The 14,724-nt window shown below is 31.6% G+C and overlaps 1 protein-coding gene and 5 non-coding genes across 6 annotated transcripts; all 6 read left to right on the plus strand.

Annotated features, from left to right (window-relative positions):
* The first annotated feature begins 2,198 nt into the window (after positions 1-2,198).
* On the plus strand, positions 2,199-2,281 carry TRNAL-UAA (transfer RNA leucine (anticodon UAA)). Its single transcript has one exon. It is a non-coding gene; the product is annotated as a tRNA-Leu (tRNA).
* Positions 2,282-3,587: 1,306 nt separating this feature from the next.
* Positions 3,588-3,670, plus strand: TRNAL-UAA (transfer RNA leucine (anticodon UAA)). Its single transcript has one exon. It is a non-coding gene; the product is annotated as a tRNA-Leu (tRNA).
* A 2,243-nt stretch (positions 3,671-5,913) lies between these two features.
* TRNAL-UAA (transfer RNA leucine (anticodon UAA)) lies at positions 5,914-5,996 on the plus strand. Its single transcript has one exon. It is a non-coding gene; the product is annotated as a tRNA-Leu (tRNA).
* Positions 5,997-7,193: 1,197 nt separating this feature from the next.
* On the plus strand, positions 7,194-7,276 carry TRNAL-UAA (transfer RNA leucine (anticodon UAA)). Its single transcript has one exon. It is a non-coding gene; the product is annotated as a tRNA-Leu (tRNA).
* A 1,196-nt stretch (positions 7,277-8,472) lies between these two features.
* Positions 8,473-8,555, plus strand: TRNAL-UAA (transfer RNA leucine (anticodon UAA)). Its single transcript has one exon. It is a non-coding gene; the product is annotated as a tRNA-Leu (tRNA).
* A 2,953-nt stretch (positions 8,556-11,508) lies between these two features.
* LOC110779523 (ethylene-responsive transcription factor WIN1-like) lies at positions 11,509-13,418 on the plus strand. Its single transcript, XM_021984024.2, has 2 exons — positions 11,509-11,663; positions 12,778-13,418. The coding sequence occupies exons 1-2, from the start codon at positions 11,575-11,577 to the stop codon at positions 13,217-13,219; spliced, it is 531 nt and encodes a 176-aa protein (XP_021839716.1). The 5' UTR covers positions 11,509-11,574; the 3' UTR covers positions 13,220-13,418.
* The last annotated feature ends 1,306 nt before the right edge of the window (positions 13,419-14,724 follow it).

The raw sequence follows: 14,724 nt of genomic DNA on the forward strand, positions 1-14,724 counted from the left end.
CCTAGCTGCGCCCGAACCGAACAAGAACAAGTCTTTAGGACTCCAAGTGTCGTCCCTCCGTAGATAGTCCACAGCACGTCCGGATCCGCCTTAAGATTGACCAACTAGAATCGCCCTTAAGGTACTAGAATTTTCGGCACTTTTGAGCAAGATGTGTGGCTGAATTTTTCTCTCAAAAACTCACTTTGAATACTTTGAAACTCGTTATAAATTGTGAACCCAAGCCACATATTTATAGGGGTATGGAAAGGGAATTGGAATCCTATTCAGATACAAATTAATTAAACCTAGAATCCTACAAGAACTCTAATTAATTAATTTATCAAATAGAATTAGGAATTTAATCATTAACCGAACTCTGCACGTTTTAGGAATCGTGCATGAACACAAACACTTACGCACACACACACGGCAACCACGATGGGCCGCCCATGCGCGTGCGTGCGAGCAGCCCACGCAGCGAGGCCTACGCGAGCTACAAGCCCACGTAGCTCCTGCGCGCGCTGCGCGCGCTGTGCGCGCTGCCACGGCCTGCTGGGCCTGGCCTTGCGCTGGGCCTGGCGTGGCCTTGGCTGTTCGTGTGGCGCGCTTGGCTTGCTGGGCGATGGCCTGGCTTCGTGCTGGGCCCTCGTCCGGCAGGCCTCGTCCGATGCTTATTCGTACGATACGCTTCCGATTAAATTTCCGATTCCGGAATTCATTTCCGATACGAACAATATTTAACATTTCCGATTCCGGAATTAATTTCCGTTTCGAACAAATATTTAATATTTCCGTTTCCGGAATTATTTTCCGATTCCGGTAATATTTCCGATTCTGACAATATTTCCGTTTCCGGCAATATTTCCGATTCTGGTAATATTTCCATTTCCGATAATATTTTCCGATACGTACCATGTTTCCGTTTCCGGCAACATCTATGACTTGGATAATATTTATATTTCCGATACGATCCATATTTCCGTTTCCGGTAATATCATCGTTTCCGGAGTATTCATTTCTTGCCTGTGACGATCTCAGCTCCCACTGAAACCAAGATCCGTCGATTCCGAATATCCATAGATAGAGTATTTAATGCCATTAAATACTTGATCCGTTTACGTACTATTTGTGTGACCCTACGGGTTCAGTCAAGAGTAAGCTGTGGATTAATATCATTAATTCCACTTGAACTGAAACGGCCTCTAGCTAGGCATTCAGCTCACTTGATCTCACTGAATTATTAACTTGTTAATTAATACTGAACCGCATTTATTAGACTTAACATAGAATGCATACTTGGACCAAGGGCATTATTTCCTTCATAAAGTGGTCGTATTTTTCTATTGTTTTTATTGCATATGAATGCTACTCATTTTAAAAAAAAAGTTGGTTGATTTAAAAATCAACATTCTCAATAAATAATTTTTATTTAGCGTCTACTTTGAAATATACTGATCAAAATGAGCTACCGTATTACCCGTTGATTTCTCATGAATACTTTTGATTTTCTTTTAGGAAAACGAGTTCATACAAATATGTTCAGGATGGACATTTTTTTGGAGAATGAGTTCAAACAAATTTGTTTCGAATTGACTTTGATTTTCTATCTATATCTATATACTCCGTATTATACTAAAACATAAATTATTTTCACCTCCTAAATGTCACACGATTTTGGTGAGATATTTTTATTTTACTTTTATTTTGTTACACTGAGTTGTACAACCTCAATTTTTTTATTTGGAAATGATAATGATTTTAAAGTATTTGATGTGGTGTAAATTATGAAGTGATCGTATTTTTCTATTGTCTTTATTGCATATGAATGCATCTCATTTTTTTTTAAAATTGTTTGAATTAAAAATCAACACTCTCAATAGATAATTTTTAATTAACGTCCACTTTATCGATATAAATTAACTATATTTACCTATCTTTTTTTAAAATTAAAATAAAAATCCGAACCCTTAACATAAAATTTATGGCACCGTCATTGCCAAAACTCACCCATTTCCGTCCGAAACATGATCACCAACATTCACTTTGACACTTTATATATAGTATAGATTAATGGCTAGTTGGTCCTACTCAATTTCTTGTTTACTTCCAATGTAACTTTTAGTCATCCATTTATCTTACATATTGAATTTGATTCTCTTAACATACATAAGAAGCTAAGGAATTTATAGATTTGTTTTGATTCTCTTAGCACATGTGCAAGTTTGCCCGAGTGGTTAAGGGGGAAGACTTAAGATCTTCTGCACATAAGTGCGCGTGGGTTCGAACCCCACAGCTTGCAAATTACTTTTTTTTTTCTTTCTGGGAGAACAAGTTCTTACAAATATGTTCTGGATGGATTTCTTGTTGGAGAATGAGTTCATACAAATATGTTTCGAATTGACTTCGATTTTCCATCTATATTTATATATTATACTAAAATACAAATTATTTTCACCTCTTAAATGTCACATGATTTTGTAGAAAGATAATGTCCTTGTATGGCGATCTTTGCACAGTAAATTGATGTGTCATATACAAGGTTATTCGCGACCAACTCCAAATAAACATATTAAAGGTACAACTAATTTTTTGAATGACAACAATACACTCCATACCTGGCTGAACTCGCCTCGGCTAACACAAGTGGCCAGTTCGCCGCAATCCTCTTCACAGCTGCAAATAAAAGCTTCTTGTTCACGTCCCTAATCACAACCCCAAAATCAGTGACGGTACCAGCAGGGATTCAGATGGTTCAACTGAACCCCTGGTGGTTATGGAAAAGATGATAATAAATAATAAAAAAACAATATATACAATTAGACGCAGCAGAAGATATGATGAACAGAGATGGTCTTGTGGTCTGAGGTTACACTACTTTTCCACTCAGGCGCGGGACAAATACCCACCAGACCCCCTTTTTATTTTTTATTTTCTCTTTTTTAATCTATTTCTATGAAAATTTTCAACTCCTTTACGATTTTGCTATCTGTTGCGCCTTGATATGTCACCCTTGCTTATGTTATTTGTTCTTTATTACTTCGTATAATCTTCATAGTCCATGATTTTTGTAAAACTTCACTAGTTAGGTTTTCTTTTCTTTAGTTTAGTTACTAATTTTAGCTTGTGTTGTTTGTGGTGAATGGTTTGAGCATCGACATCGCATCCCATACTCTCATTTCCTGTCAAAAAAGAAAAAGAGAAAATTAATTATTACTGTTAATTTGCACTGACGACACATTTGCACCAAATATTATGATCGTAATCAATTAGATAGAGATATTTGGTTTATTAGATTATCGATATAAATTAACTATATATACCTATCTTTTTTTAAAAATAAATAAAATCCGAACCCTTAACATAAACTTTATGGCATTGTCATTGCCAAAACTCACCCCATTTCCGTCCGAAACATGATCACCAACATTCACTTTGACACTATATATATATTATAGATTAATGACTAGTCGGTCCTACTCAATTTATTGTTTAGTTCCAATGTAACTTTTAGTCATCCATTTATCTTACATATTGAATTTGATTCTCTTAACATACATAAGAAGCTAAGGAATCTATAGATTTATTTTGATTCTCTTAGCACATGTGCAAGTTTGCCCGAGTGGTTAAGGGGGAAGACTTAAGATCTTCTGCACATAAGTGCGCGTGGGTTCGAACCCCACAGCTTGCAAATTACTTTTTTCTTTTCTTTTCTGGGAGAACAAGTTCTTACAAATATGTTCTGGATGGATTTCTTGTTGGAGAATGAGTTCATACAAATATGTTTCGAATTGACTTCGATTTTCCATCTATATTTATATATTATACTAAAACACAAATTATTTTCACCTCTTAAATGTCACATGATTTTGGTGAGGTGTTTTTATTTGACTTTTTTTTTGTTACACTGAGTTGTACAACCTCAAATAATTTTTTTTTGGAAATAATAATGATTTAAAAATATTTGATGTGGTGTAAATTATAAAGTGGTCGTATTTTTCTATTGTTTTTATTACATATGAATGCTACTCATTTTTTAAAAAAAAGTTGGTTGATTTAAAAAATCAACATTCTCAATAAATAATTTTTATTCAACGTCTACTTTGAAATATACTGATCAAAATGAGCTACCGTATTACCCGCTGATTTCACATGAATACTTTTGATTTTTTTTAGGAAAACGAGTTCATACAAATATGTTCAGGATGGACATTTTTTTGGAGAATGAGCTCAAACAAATTTGTTTCGAATTGACTTTGATTTTCTATCTATATCTATATACTCCGTATTATACTAAAACATAAATTATTTTCACCTCCTAAATGTCACACGATTTTGGTGAGGTGTTTTTATTTTACTTTTTTTTTGTTACACTGAGTTGTACAACCTCAATTTTTTTTTTTGGAAATGATAATGATTTAAAAGTATTTGATGTGGTTTAAATTATGAAGTGGTCGTATTTTTCTATTCTCTTTATTGCATATGAATGCATCTCATTTTTCAAAAAAAATTGTTTGAATTAAAAATCAACACTCTCAATAGATAATTTTTAATTAACGTCCACTTTGAAATAAATTGAACAAAAAAATTAATGAAGTCGTGCGTTGTACGGGAGCTAACAAGTCAATCAAAAAAATGAGCTATCGTATTACCCGATCGTTTCACATAAATACAAATAAAGAATAAATTTTTTAAAATTGAGAGAATAAACTATGAAAGTAAAACTAATAAAAAGAAAGCAGCACTAAAGAAATAAAAAACAAAAAAGGACAAAAACTAATCCGGCTCCCTAGGGAAGGTTGTAGAAAGATAATGTCCTTGTATGGCGATTTTTGCACAGTAAATCGATGTGTCATATACAAGGTTGTTCGCGACCAACTCCAAATAAACATATTAAAGGTACAACTAATTTTTTGAATGTCATCAATACACTCCATACCTGGCGGAACTCGCCTCGGCTAACACAAGTGGCCAGTTTGCCGCAATCCTCTTCACAGCTGCAAATAAAAGCTTCTTGTTCACGTCCTCAATCACAACCCCAAAATCAGTGACGGTACCAGAAGGGATTCAGATGGTTCAACTGAACCCCTGGTGGTTATGGAAAAGATGATAATAAATAATAAAAAAACATTATATACAATTATCGCAGCAGAAGATATGATGAACAGAGATGGTCTTGTGGTATGAGATTAAACTACTTTTCCACTCAGCCGCGGGATAAATACCCACCAGATCCCCTTTTTATTTTTTATTTTCTCTTTTTTAATCTATTTCTATGAAAATTTTCAACTCCTTTGCGATTTTACTATCTGTTGCGTCTTGATATGTCACCCTTGCTTATGTTATTTGTTCTTTATTACTTCGTATATTCTTCATAGTCCATGATTTTTGTAAAACTTCACTAGTTTAGGTTTTCTTTTCTTTAGTTTAGTTGCTAATTTTAGCTTGAGTTGTTTGTGGTGAATGGTTTGAGCATCGACATCGCATCCCATACTCTCATTTCCTGTCAAAAAAGAAAAAAAGAAAATTAATTATAACTGTTAATTAGCACTGACGGCACATTCGCACCAAATATTATGATCGTAATCAATTAGATAGAGATATTTGGTTTATTAGATTATCGATATAAATTAACTATATATACCTATCTTTTTTTAAAAATAAAATAAAATCCGAACCCTTAACATAAAATTTATGGCATCGTCATTGCCAAAACTCACCCCATTTCCGTCCGAAACATGATCACCAACATTCACTTTGACACTATATATATAGTATAGATTAATGACTAGTCGGTCCTACTCAATTTATTGTTTAGTTCCAATGTAACTTTTAGTCATCCATTTATCTTACATATTGAATTTGATTCTCTTAACATACATAAGAAGCTAGCTAAGGAATCTATAGATTTGTTTTGATTCTCTTAGCACATGTGCAAGTTTGCCCGAGTGGTTAAGGGGGAAGACTTAAGATCTTCTGCACATAAGTGCGCGTGGGTTCGAACCCCACAGCTTGCAAATTACTTTTTTTTTCCTTTCTTTCTGGGAGAACAAGTTCTTACAAATATGTTATGGATGGATTTCTTGTTGGAGATTGAGTTCATACAAATATGTTTCGAATTGACTTCGATTTTCCATCTATATTTATATAATATACTAAAATACAAATTATTTTCACCTCTTAAATGTCACATGATTTTGGTGAGGTGTTTTTATTTGACTTTTTTTTTTGTTACACTGAATTGTACAACCTCAAATAATTTTTTTTTTGGAAATAATAATGATTTAATTATATTTTTTGTGGTGAAAATTATAAAGTGGTCGTATTTTTCTATTGTTTTTATTACATATGAATGCTACTCATTTTTAAAAAAAAAGTTGGTTGATTTAAAAAATCAACATTCTCAATAAATAATTTTTATTCAACGTCTACTTTGAAATATACTGATCAAAATGAGCTACCGTATTACCCGCTGATTTCACATGAATACTTTTGATTTTTTTTAGGAAAACGAGTTCATACAAATATGTTCAGGATGGACATTTTTTTGGAGAATGAGCTCAAACAAATTTGTTTCGAATTAACTTTGATTTTCTATCTATATCTATATACTCCGTATTATACTAAAACATAAATTATTTTCACCTCCTAAATGTCACACGATTTTGGTGAGGTGTTTTTATTTTACTTTTTTTTTGTTACACTGAGTTGTACAACCTCAATTTTTTTTTTGGGAAATGATAATGATTTAAAAGTATTTGATGTGGTTTAAATTATGAAGTGGTCGTATTTTTCTATTGTCTTTATTGCATATGAATGCATCTAATTTTTTTAAAAAAATTGTTTGAATTAAAAATCAACACTCTCAATAGATAATTTTTAATAGGTATATATAGTTAATTTATCGATATAAATTAACTATATTTACCTATCTTTTTTTAAAATTAAAATAAAAATCCGAACCCTTAACATAAAATTTATGGCACCGTCATTGCCAAAACTCACCCATTTCGGTCCGAAACATGATCACCAACATTCACTTTGACACTTTATATATAGTATAGATTAATGACTAGTTGGTCCTACTCAATTTCTTGTTTACTTCCAATGTAACTTTTAGTCATCCATTTATCTTACATATTGAATTTGATTCTCTTAACATACATAAGAAGCTAATGAATCTATAGATTTGTTTTGGTTCTCTTAGCACATGTGCAAGTTTGCCCGAGTGGTTAAGGGGGAAGACTTAAGATCTTCTGCACATAAGTGCGCGTGGGTTCGAACCTCACAACTTGCGAATTACTTTTTTTTTTCTTTCTGGGAGAACAAGTTCTTACAAATATGTTCTGGATGGATTTCTTGTTGGAGAATGAGTTCATACAAATATGTTTCGAATTGACTTCGATTTTCCATCTATATTTATATATTATACTAAAATACAAATTATTTTCACCTCTTAAATGTCACATGATTTTGGTGAGGTATTTTTATTTGACTTTTTTTTTTGTTACACTGAGTTGTACAACCTCAAATAATTTTTTTTGGAAATAATAATGATTTAAAAATATTTTTTGTGGTGTAAATTATAAAGTGGTCGTATTTTTCTATTGTTTTTATTACATATGAATGCTACTCATTTTAAAAAAAAAAGTTGGTTGATTTAAAAAATCAACATTCTCAATAAATAATTTTTATTTAACGTCTACTTTGAAATATACTGATCAAAATGAGCTACCGTATTACCCGCTGATTTCACATAAATGCTTTTGATTTTTTTTTAGAAAAACGAGTTCATACAAATATGTTCAGGATGGACATTTATTTGGAGAATGAGCTCAAACAAATTTGTTTCGAATTGACTTTGATTTTCTATCTATATCTATATACTCCGTATTATACTAAAACATAAATTATTTTCACCTCCTAAATATCACACGATTTTGGTGAGGTGTTTTTATTTTACTTTTTTTTTTTGTTACACTGAGTTGTACAACCTCAATTTTTTTTGGGAAATGATAATGATTTTAAAGTATTTGATGCGGTGTAAATTATGAAGTGGTCGTATTTTTTTATTGTCTTTATTGCATATGAATGCATCTCATTTTTTTTTAAAAATTGTTTGAATTAAAAATCAACACTCTCAATAGATAATTTTTAATAGGTATATATAGTTAATTTATCGATATAAATTAACTATATATACCTATCTTTTTTTAAAATTAAAATAAAAATCCGAACCCTTAACATAAAATTTATGGCATCGTCATTGCCAAAACTCACCCCATTTCCGTCCGAAACATATCATCAACATTCACTTTGACACTATATATATATATAGTATAGATTAATGACTAGTTGGTCCTACTCAATTTCTTGTTTAGTTTCAATGTAACTTTTAGTCATCCATTTATCTTACATATTGAATTTGATTCTCTTAACATACATAAGAAGCTAAGGAATCTATAGATTTGTTTTGATTCTCTTATAACATGTGCAAGTTTGCCCGAGTGGTTAAGGGGGAAGACTTAAGATCTTCTGCACATAAGTGCGCGTGGGTTCGAACCCCACAGCTTGAAATTACTTTTAATTTTTTTGGGAGAACGAGTTCATACATATATGTTCTGGATGAACTTCTTTTTGGAGAATGGGTTAATACAAATATATTTCGAATTGACTTTGATTTTCCATCTATATCTATATATTATACTAAAACACAAATTATTTTAGAACATGACCGATTTGGCCCAACGGTCTCTAGTCGAACAAATTTTGTAACAAAATAATAATAAAAAAAATAGATCACAAAACATCGTAAATTTGTAACAAAGTAAATACAAAAAGAGATCATATTACATCAACGTGCATGTAATAACGAAGTCTTGGCTTAGTGGTTAATACAATGGGTGATGATAAAGGTCGCAAGTTGGGACAACATTTAGTTGTCGCAATCTTACGTGTCGGAGTTTAATTGGTACATATAGGCGCCACGTAGGCTATGAAGCATCATAATATTTTTACTATCAATGCAAAATTTTTACTATGAAAATATGTAAATGAGGTAATCGATATAAAGAAAGAAACATATTAAAATATTAAGATTTTCCTACCTTTATTTTACACATGTATTATAGGATATATAAGTTAAATATTTTAGATTTCAATTTAAATCATAACACATAACCATGTCATGTTATCATTGTGACACGGCTTAAAGGTCGCATGTTGCGATCTTTATCATTTTCGTAATACAATAGTTCCCAGATCCGTATTCCCCTCAGTTTCCTCCATTTATAATTTTTATATTCGCACCAAAAACATAAACATACATGTGTAGATGTGCTTCTATTAAATTCTCGATTACCAAAATAGACAAACAAATCAGAAAGACGTAATCAGTGAAACAAACTCGATAGTGTAATTACTGCAATTGGTTGCTCTAACTTGCCAGTTATCTCTCTCCTTCATTCAATCACTTAATTTACGTTCAATGGAAAGCTCAAATGATGTAAGCCATTTTGGCCTAATGTTCTCACGTTCTATTATTGAGCGAGGCCGATTTGTGTGACGACAGTAGTAACCATACGTACTATTTTAATAAATAAGGAGTAAATTTAAATAGAATGAAATTAGTTTCATGTTAAAATAAATTCACATAAGATAATTTCTAAAAATATAATTAATTCGGATATACTAGTAGTGAGTAAATAAGTTAAGTCATACTCACAAATATGTAATGCTATAATGAACATAAGTTATTATAGTGAAAGTAATTAAGTACAAATAAGAGCATAATATAAGTTTTGTTATAAGTACCAAAAGGTCTTGCGCGCACAAGGTATACAATAAATTTATTGTACACCAAGATAACTTTTACCCATTTTTCTGTAACTTTAACCTAGTTTTGATTAACTTTTATAATAGTACAAAAAAAGTTGATAGAAATAGTTAAATGATTAATTTTATACATTATTAGTAGTTTTGAAGAAATATGCTTAACTGAAATGAAAAAATTTATCACTAAAAAATAGATAACTTTTACCTATATACGCTTAACTTTTAAACATTTTGAGTTAACTTTAACTCCGGTGTACAATATTTATTGTACACCCTTTGTAAATAAGAATTTGTGTATAAGTACAGAAAAGCAGGGTGTTAATCGTAATAAGATAATTGAAAGGGGTGATGATAAAGGTCGCAAGTTGTGACAATATTTAGTTGTCGCAATTTTACGTGTCGGATTTTAAATGGTACATATAGACGGCACATATGTCATACACTCGTGCGTCATCAAAATATTATTACTATCAATTCAATATTTTTACTATGAAAATAGGTAAATAAGGTAGTCGATACAAAGAATGAAACAAATATTTATTATATTTATAATAAATTACAGTAGAATTTAAGATATTCCTACCTTTACTACAAAAATTTGTATCTTTAACGACAACCTAATTACGACGGGTCAAAAATCCCGTCGCAAAAGCCTTTTGCGACGGGGCTAACAACCAAACAATGACGGGAATAACCGTCGCAAAATGTCTTTTACGACGGGTTAACGACGGGATTTTCTATTAACGACGGCCCCCTTTTGTGACGGGTTCGCGACAGGAAATCCCGTCGTTAATCAACGATTATTGACCTTTCGCGACGGGATTTCCCGTCGTTAATAGTACTATTTCTTGTAGTACTTTTTTGTAACATGTATAATAAGTTAAATATTTTAGTTTTAAATTACGTTCATGACACGTAAGCATGCCATGTGATCATTGTGACACGGCTTAAAGGTCGAAAATTGCGACCTTTATCTTACTAGAAACTGAATTACACGATCTCATCATTCAAATCTGACCCAATCCAAATGGTTTAATTATTGATAAGTGGCTTTAGCTTATCACAAAAGGTTTGGTGCAAATAAAAGTGTTATAGAATTGTAGTGTAGAAGAAATCGATAAATATAATCAATCCATCCCAAGTCTCTTGGGTGTAACCATGTAACTCACACTCTAAGAAATTGTACCATTAGCGACGGGAAATCTCGTCGTTAAAGGATAATAATCGATGATTAACGACGGGATTTCCTGTCGCAAACCCGTCATAAAAGGGGGACCGTCATTAATGAAAAATCTTGTCGTAAATCCGTCGTAAAAAACATTTGCGGCGGTTGTTCCCGTATTTGTTTGGTTGTTATCCCCGCCGCAAAAGGCTTTTACGACGAGATTATTGACCCGTCGTTATTAGGTTGTTATTAAAGATACAAATTATTGCAGTATCCAACGCTTTACCGACTAAACTCGAGTAAATGACATCCATGTTTTGAAAATTATGGTAATCCTAGAAAGCTAATCAAGAAATTAAGACAAATTTAGCAACCTAGGCGATCCGATCGACAAGTAACCTCGTTGTAGTTAAATGCATTGTGGGGCTTATTTGATCTACCTCTCGAGTCCTTTATTCACTTACGTATACCTTTCTTTTACTTTTAATTAATTCTTCTTCATCTACCCTCACTTATAATTAGCAACACCCTCTTCTCAACTATCTCATTCTCCTTTGTTTGCACAAACATTATCAATCACTCTCAAAAATCATATCATGGGACTCCTTCATTCTTCTAAGAAGTTTCGAGGTGTTAGGCAACGCCATTGGGGTGCTTGGGTTGCCGAGATCCGCCATCCTCTATTGTACGTAAAACCCTAACCAATAATTTTTTTGTCTCAAAAATTGAATTTTTGTGAAAAACTAAAATCTTGACTTTGGTAGTCGTAAAATTCAGTCGAAAAACTTGTAGTGAACAAGAGAGATCTATACTAATATTTTAAAGCAGAAAGTTTTGCACTATGCCACGTGTTATTCCATTAATTAATTAATATATTTTTGTAAAATTCATCTTTTATGTTCCTCTTTACCTATCATTTTCTTGTTCTCCTTAATGTCTTTTTTCGTACAATTTATTTTATTTGTTTCACGTTCCAATTTTAATTTTATCACATTACAAATACAGCATCTTCTATATATTATATTGTTTCAAAATTTCCTATCATTTTCCTAGCTATACTATGTAGAAAGTATAACTGAAATTTTAAATTAAAAAAATTGTGCATTACACGAGTTAAAAGCTAGTTTTTATTCTCTACATATAATCATCATGTGTTCGTACTATAATTAGTGTCTTTATTAGTCTTGAACCACGCGTTACTCGTTAAGGAAAAATTATGTACTCCCTCCGTCTCTTTTTGTTTTTTACGTTTTTCTGTTTGAGTATTTCAAAATTTTCTTTACATTTCCTTTTATATTATCACATAAATTACTTAATATTCTATCAAAATTTGTGTCCAATTATTATTTTAACCAATTAAATTCATTGGGTCATTTAATCTCTCAAACTTTTTCATTGGGACATTAAATTTTTTCTCATTTTCCAATATCAGAATTTTGATAAAATGAAAACATTATAAATAAACGTAATTTATCTTGTTTAAATAAAAAAAAATTGAGGAATCTCGATGCAAATTAATTAATCGTTAAAACGCGTGAAAAATATCAAACGTAAAGAACAAAAAGAGGTGGAGGGAGTACATATGTATATCGATTTTGATGTATTATGCATAGACTACATATACTAATAACTAAAAAGTTATCAATTTTTAATAAATTTATAATTAATTACATAAATATTACTTGAATGTAATTGTAAATGTTGTTTAATTGAATAGTTATGAATTATGATCAATTATTTATTTAGTACATATATGGACCGTACGTACGTGTTATATTTGGAGTTTTAATTTTGTGTAGGAAAAGAAGGATATGGCTAGGAACCTTCAAGACCGCGGAGGAGGCGGCTAGAACCTACGACGAGGCGGCCGTACTTATGAGTGGCCGGAAAGCCAAGACAAATTTTCCGGTCACTAAAACCGGGCCCACCAATGAGACAACAACACCAACGACGTCGTTCCCAAATAATTGTGTCTCCACCCTTCTAAATTCGAAGCTTCGAAAGTCGTACCAAAAGCTTTGCCCTTCCCTCACTTGCTTAAGACTTGACACCGAGAATTCTCACATTGGAGTATGGCAAAAGAGGTCTGTTGGAGGGCAATCTAACTCTAGTTGGGTTATGACCTTAAAGTTCGATGGAAAAGAGGACAATGTTGAGGCACAAGAAGTAGTTAAGGGTGGAATTAGTGAAGAGGAGACAATTGCATTGCAAATGATTGAGGAGCTTCTTAATAATTATTGATTAATTAATGATATTTTCCATGCAATAATAAAATATAGCGTGAGGGGTATATAAGTATATATGTTATATGTATTTTATGTTTACGTTATTTTTTAGCTTAAATAGTAAAAAAAAATGGTGTGGTTTATACATATATATATATATATTAGAATAAATGTAACCAAATGATTGTGTTATTAATCTATTATTGCATGTTGTTAATTTATTGGAACATTATATTATCCAAACGCTATATATGTTCTTATTGTAAAGTTAGAGTACGAAATAATCTCGTTATAGAGATGACGAATTTCGTCTCTAATTAGTCTAATTCGGTCTCAAAATGATGACCAGAGACGAATTTAAGCCTGAAATAGGGCGTCTCTATGGAGGTCGATCGTCTCAAAATATTTGAGACGAAATTTTGGCAAATGCATTACAACTTTGAAATGGAATTGTTGGAACTCCATATAAAGTTCCATCTCAATTATTTTTTAGAGACAAAATTTTAGCAAAAGGTCTTGCGCGCACAAGGTGTACAATAAATTTATTATACACCAAGATAACTTTTACCCATTTTTTGTAACTTCAATATAGTTTTGATTAACTTTTATATTAGTAAAAAAAAAGTTGATAGATAAATATTTTAAAGGGTTAAATGATTAATTTTATACATTATTAGTGATTTTGAAGAAATAAGTTTTATTAAAATGAAAAATTTTATCACTAAAAAGTAGATAACTTTTACATATATAAGCTTAACTTTTAAGCATTTTGAGTTAACTTTTACTTTGGTGCACAATATTTATTGTACACCTCTTGTAAATAAGAATTTGTGAAATTTTAGTAATCTATCTCAAGTTTGAGATGTTTATGGTATCCGTCTAAAAATCCGTCTCTAATTAATAATACATAATTTTGTAGTGATACATATATATACTATCTCCGTTTCTGAAATTTCTTAACATTTTGATATGAATTAGAATTTAGGTTTTGTTGGTACCCAAATGTTAATGCACTAATTATATTGTTTGGCAATCAAATTATGTTAAAGCTTACAAAATCATCCAAGCAATTGGTATCTCATTAATACTTTGAATAGGGCGGCTTATGTAATAAAGCGCCCCCAAATTCCAACTTTCCATTATTTGTGGAAAAGGTCCATCGACAGTGGAGATAAACAATGGTAGTGATTATGAAAGAAAGTGATTGCTCTTCCATTAACTTCGTTTTATTTGGTCACAAAAAAGTGATTAGTGTTAATTACAAGTATTAATTAAGGCTCAAAGATGGGTGTGGCTGAAAATCATTAGCAATAGTACGAATAGATCGAGGATATATCACAAAAATACTATATAAAAGTTTATATAAGGCGGTCTTACGCAAAGATCACATTGATGTCTAGTTAAACAATGTAATCAGTTAGTTAAGCACTGGACCTAATTATATAGACAGTAAAAAAAGGCTGAGAGACTTTCTCCCTAAGTTTTCTCTCGGTGCATGTTAGCTTAACGTGCACCGTAGCC

The sequence above is a fragment of the Spinacia oleracea genome, chromosome 4 (assembly GCF_020520425.1).
Source record: "Spinacia oleracea cultivar Varoflay chromosome 4, BTI_SOV_V1, whole genome shotgun sequence".
In the NCBI taxonomy this organism is placed as follows: domain Eukaryota; kingdom Viridiplantae; phylum Streptophyta; class Magnoliopsida; order Caryophyllales; family Amaranthaceae; genus Spinacia; species Spinacia oleracea.

What these genes read in the sequence shown, in the direction of transcription:
- LOC110779523 (XM_021984024.2), top strand. Translation starts at nt 11,575, where the DNA reads ATGGGACTCCTTCATTCTTCTAAGAAGTTTCGAGGTGTTAGGCAACGC. An exon ending in GAGATCCGCCATCCTCTATT is followed by an intron (nt 11,664 to 12,777) that starts GTACGTAAAACC and finishes AATTTTGTGTAG; the next exon opens with GAAAAGAAGGATATGGCTAG.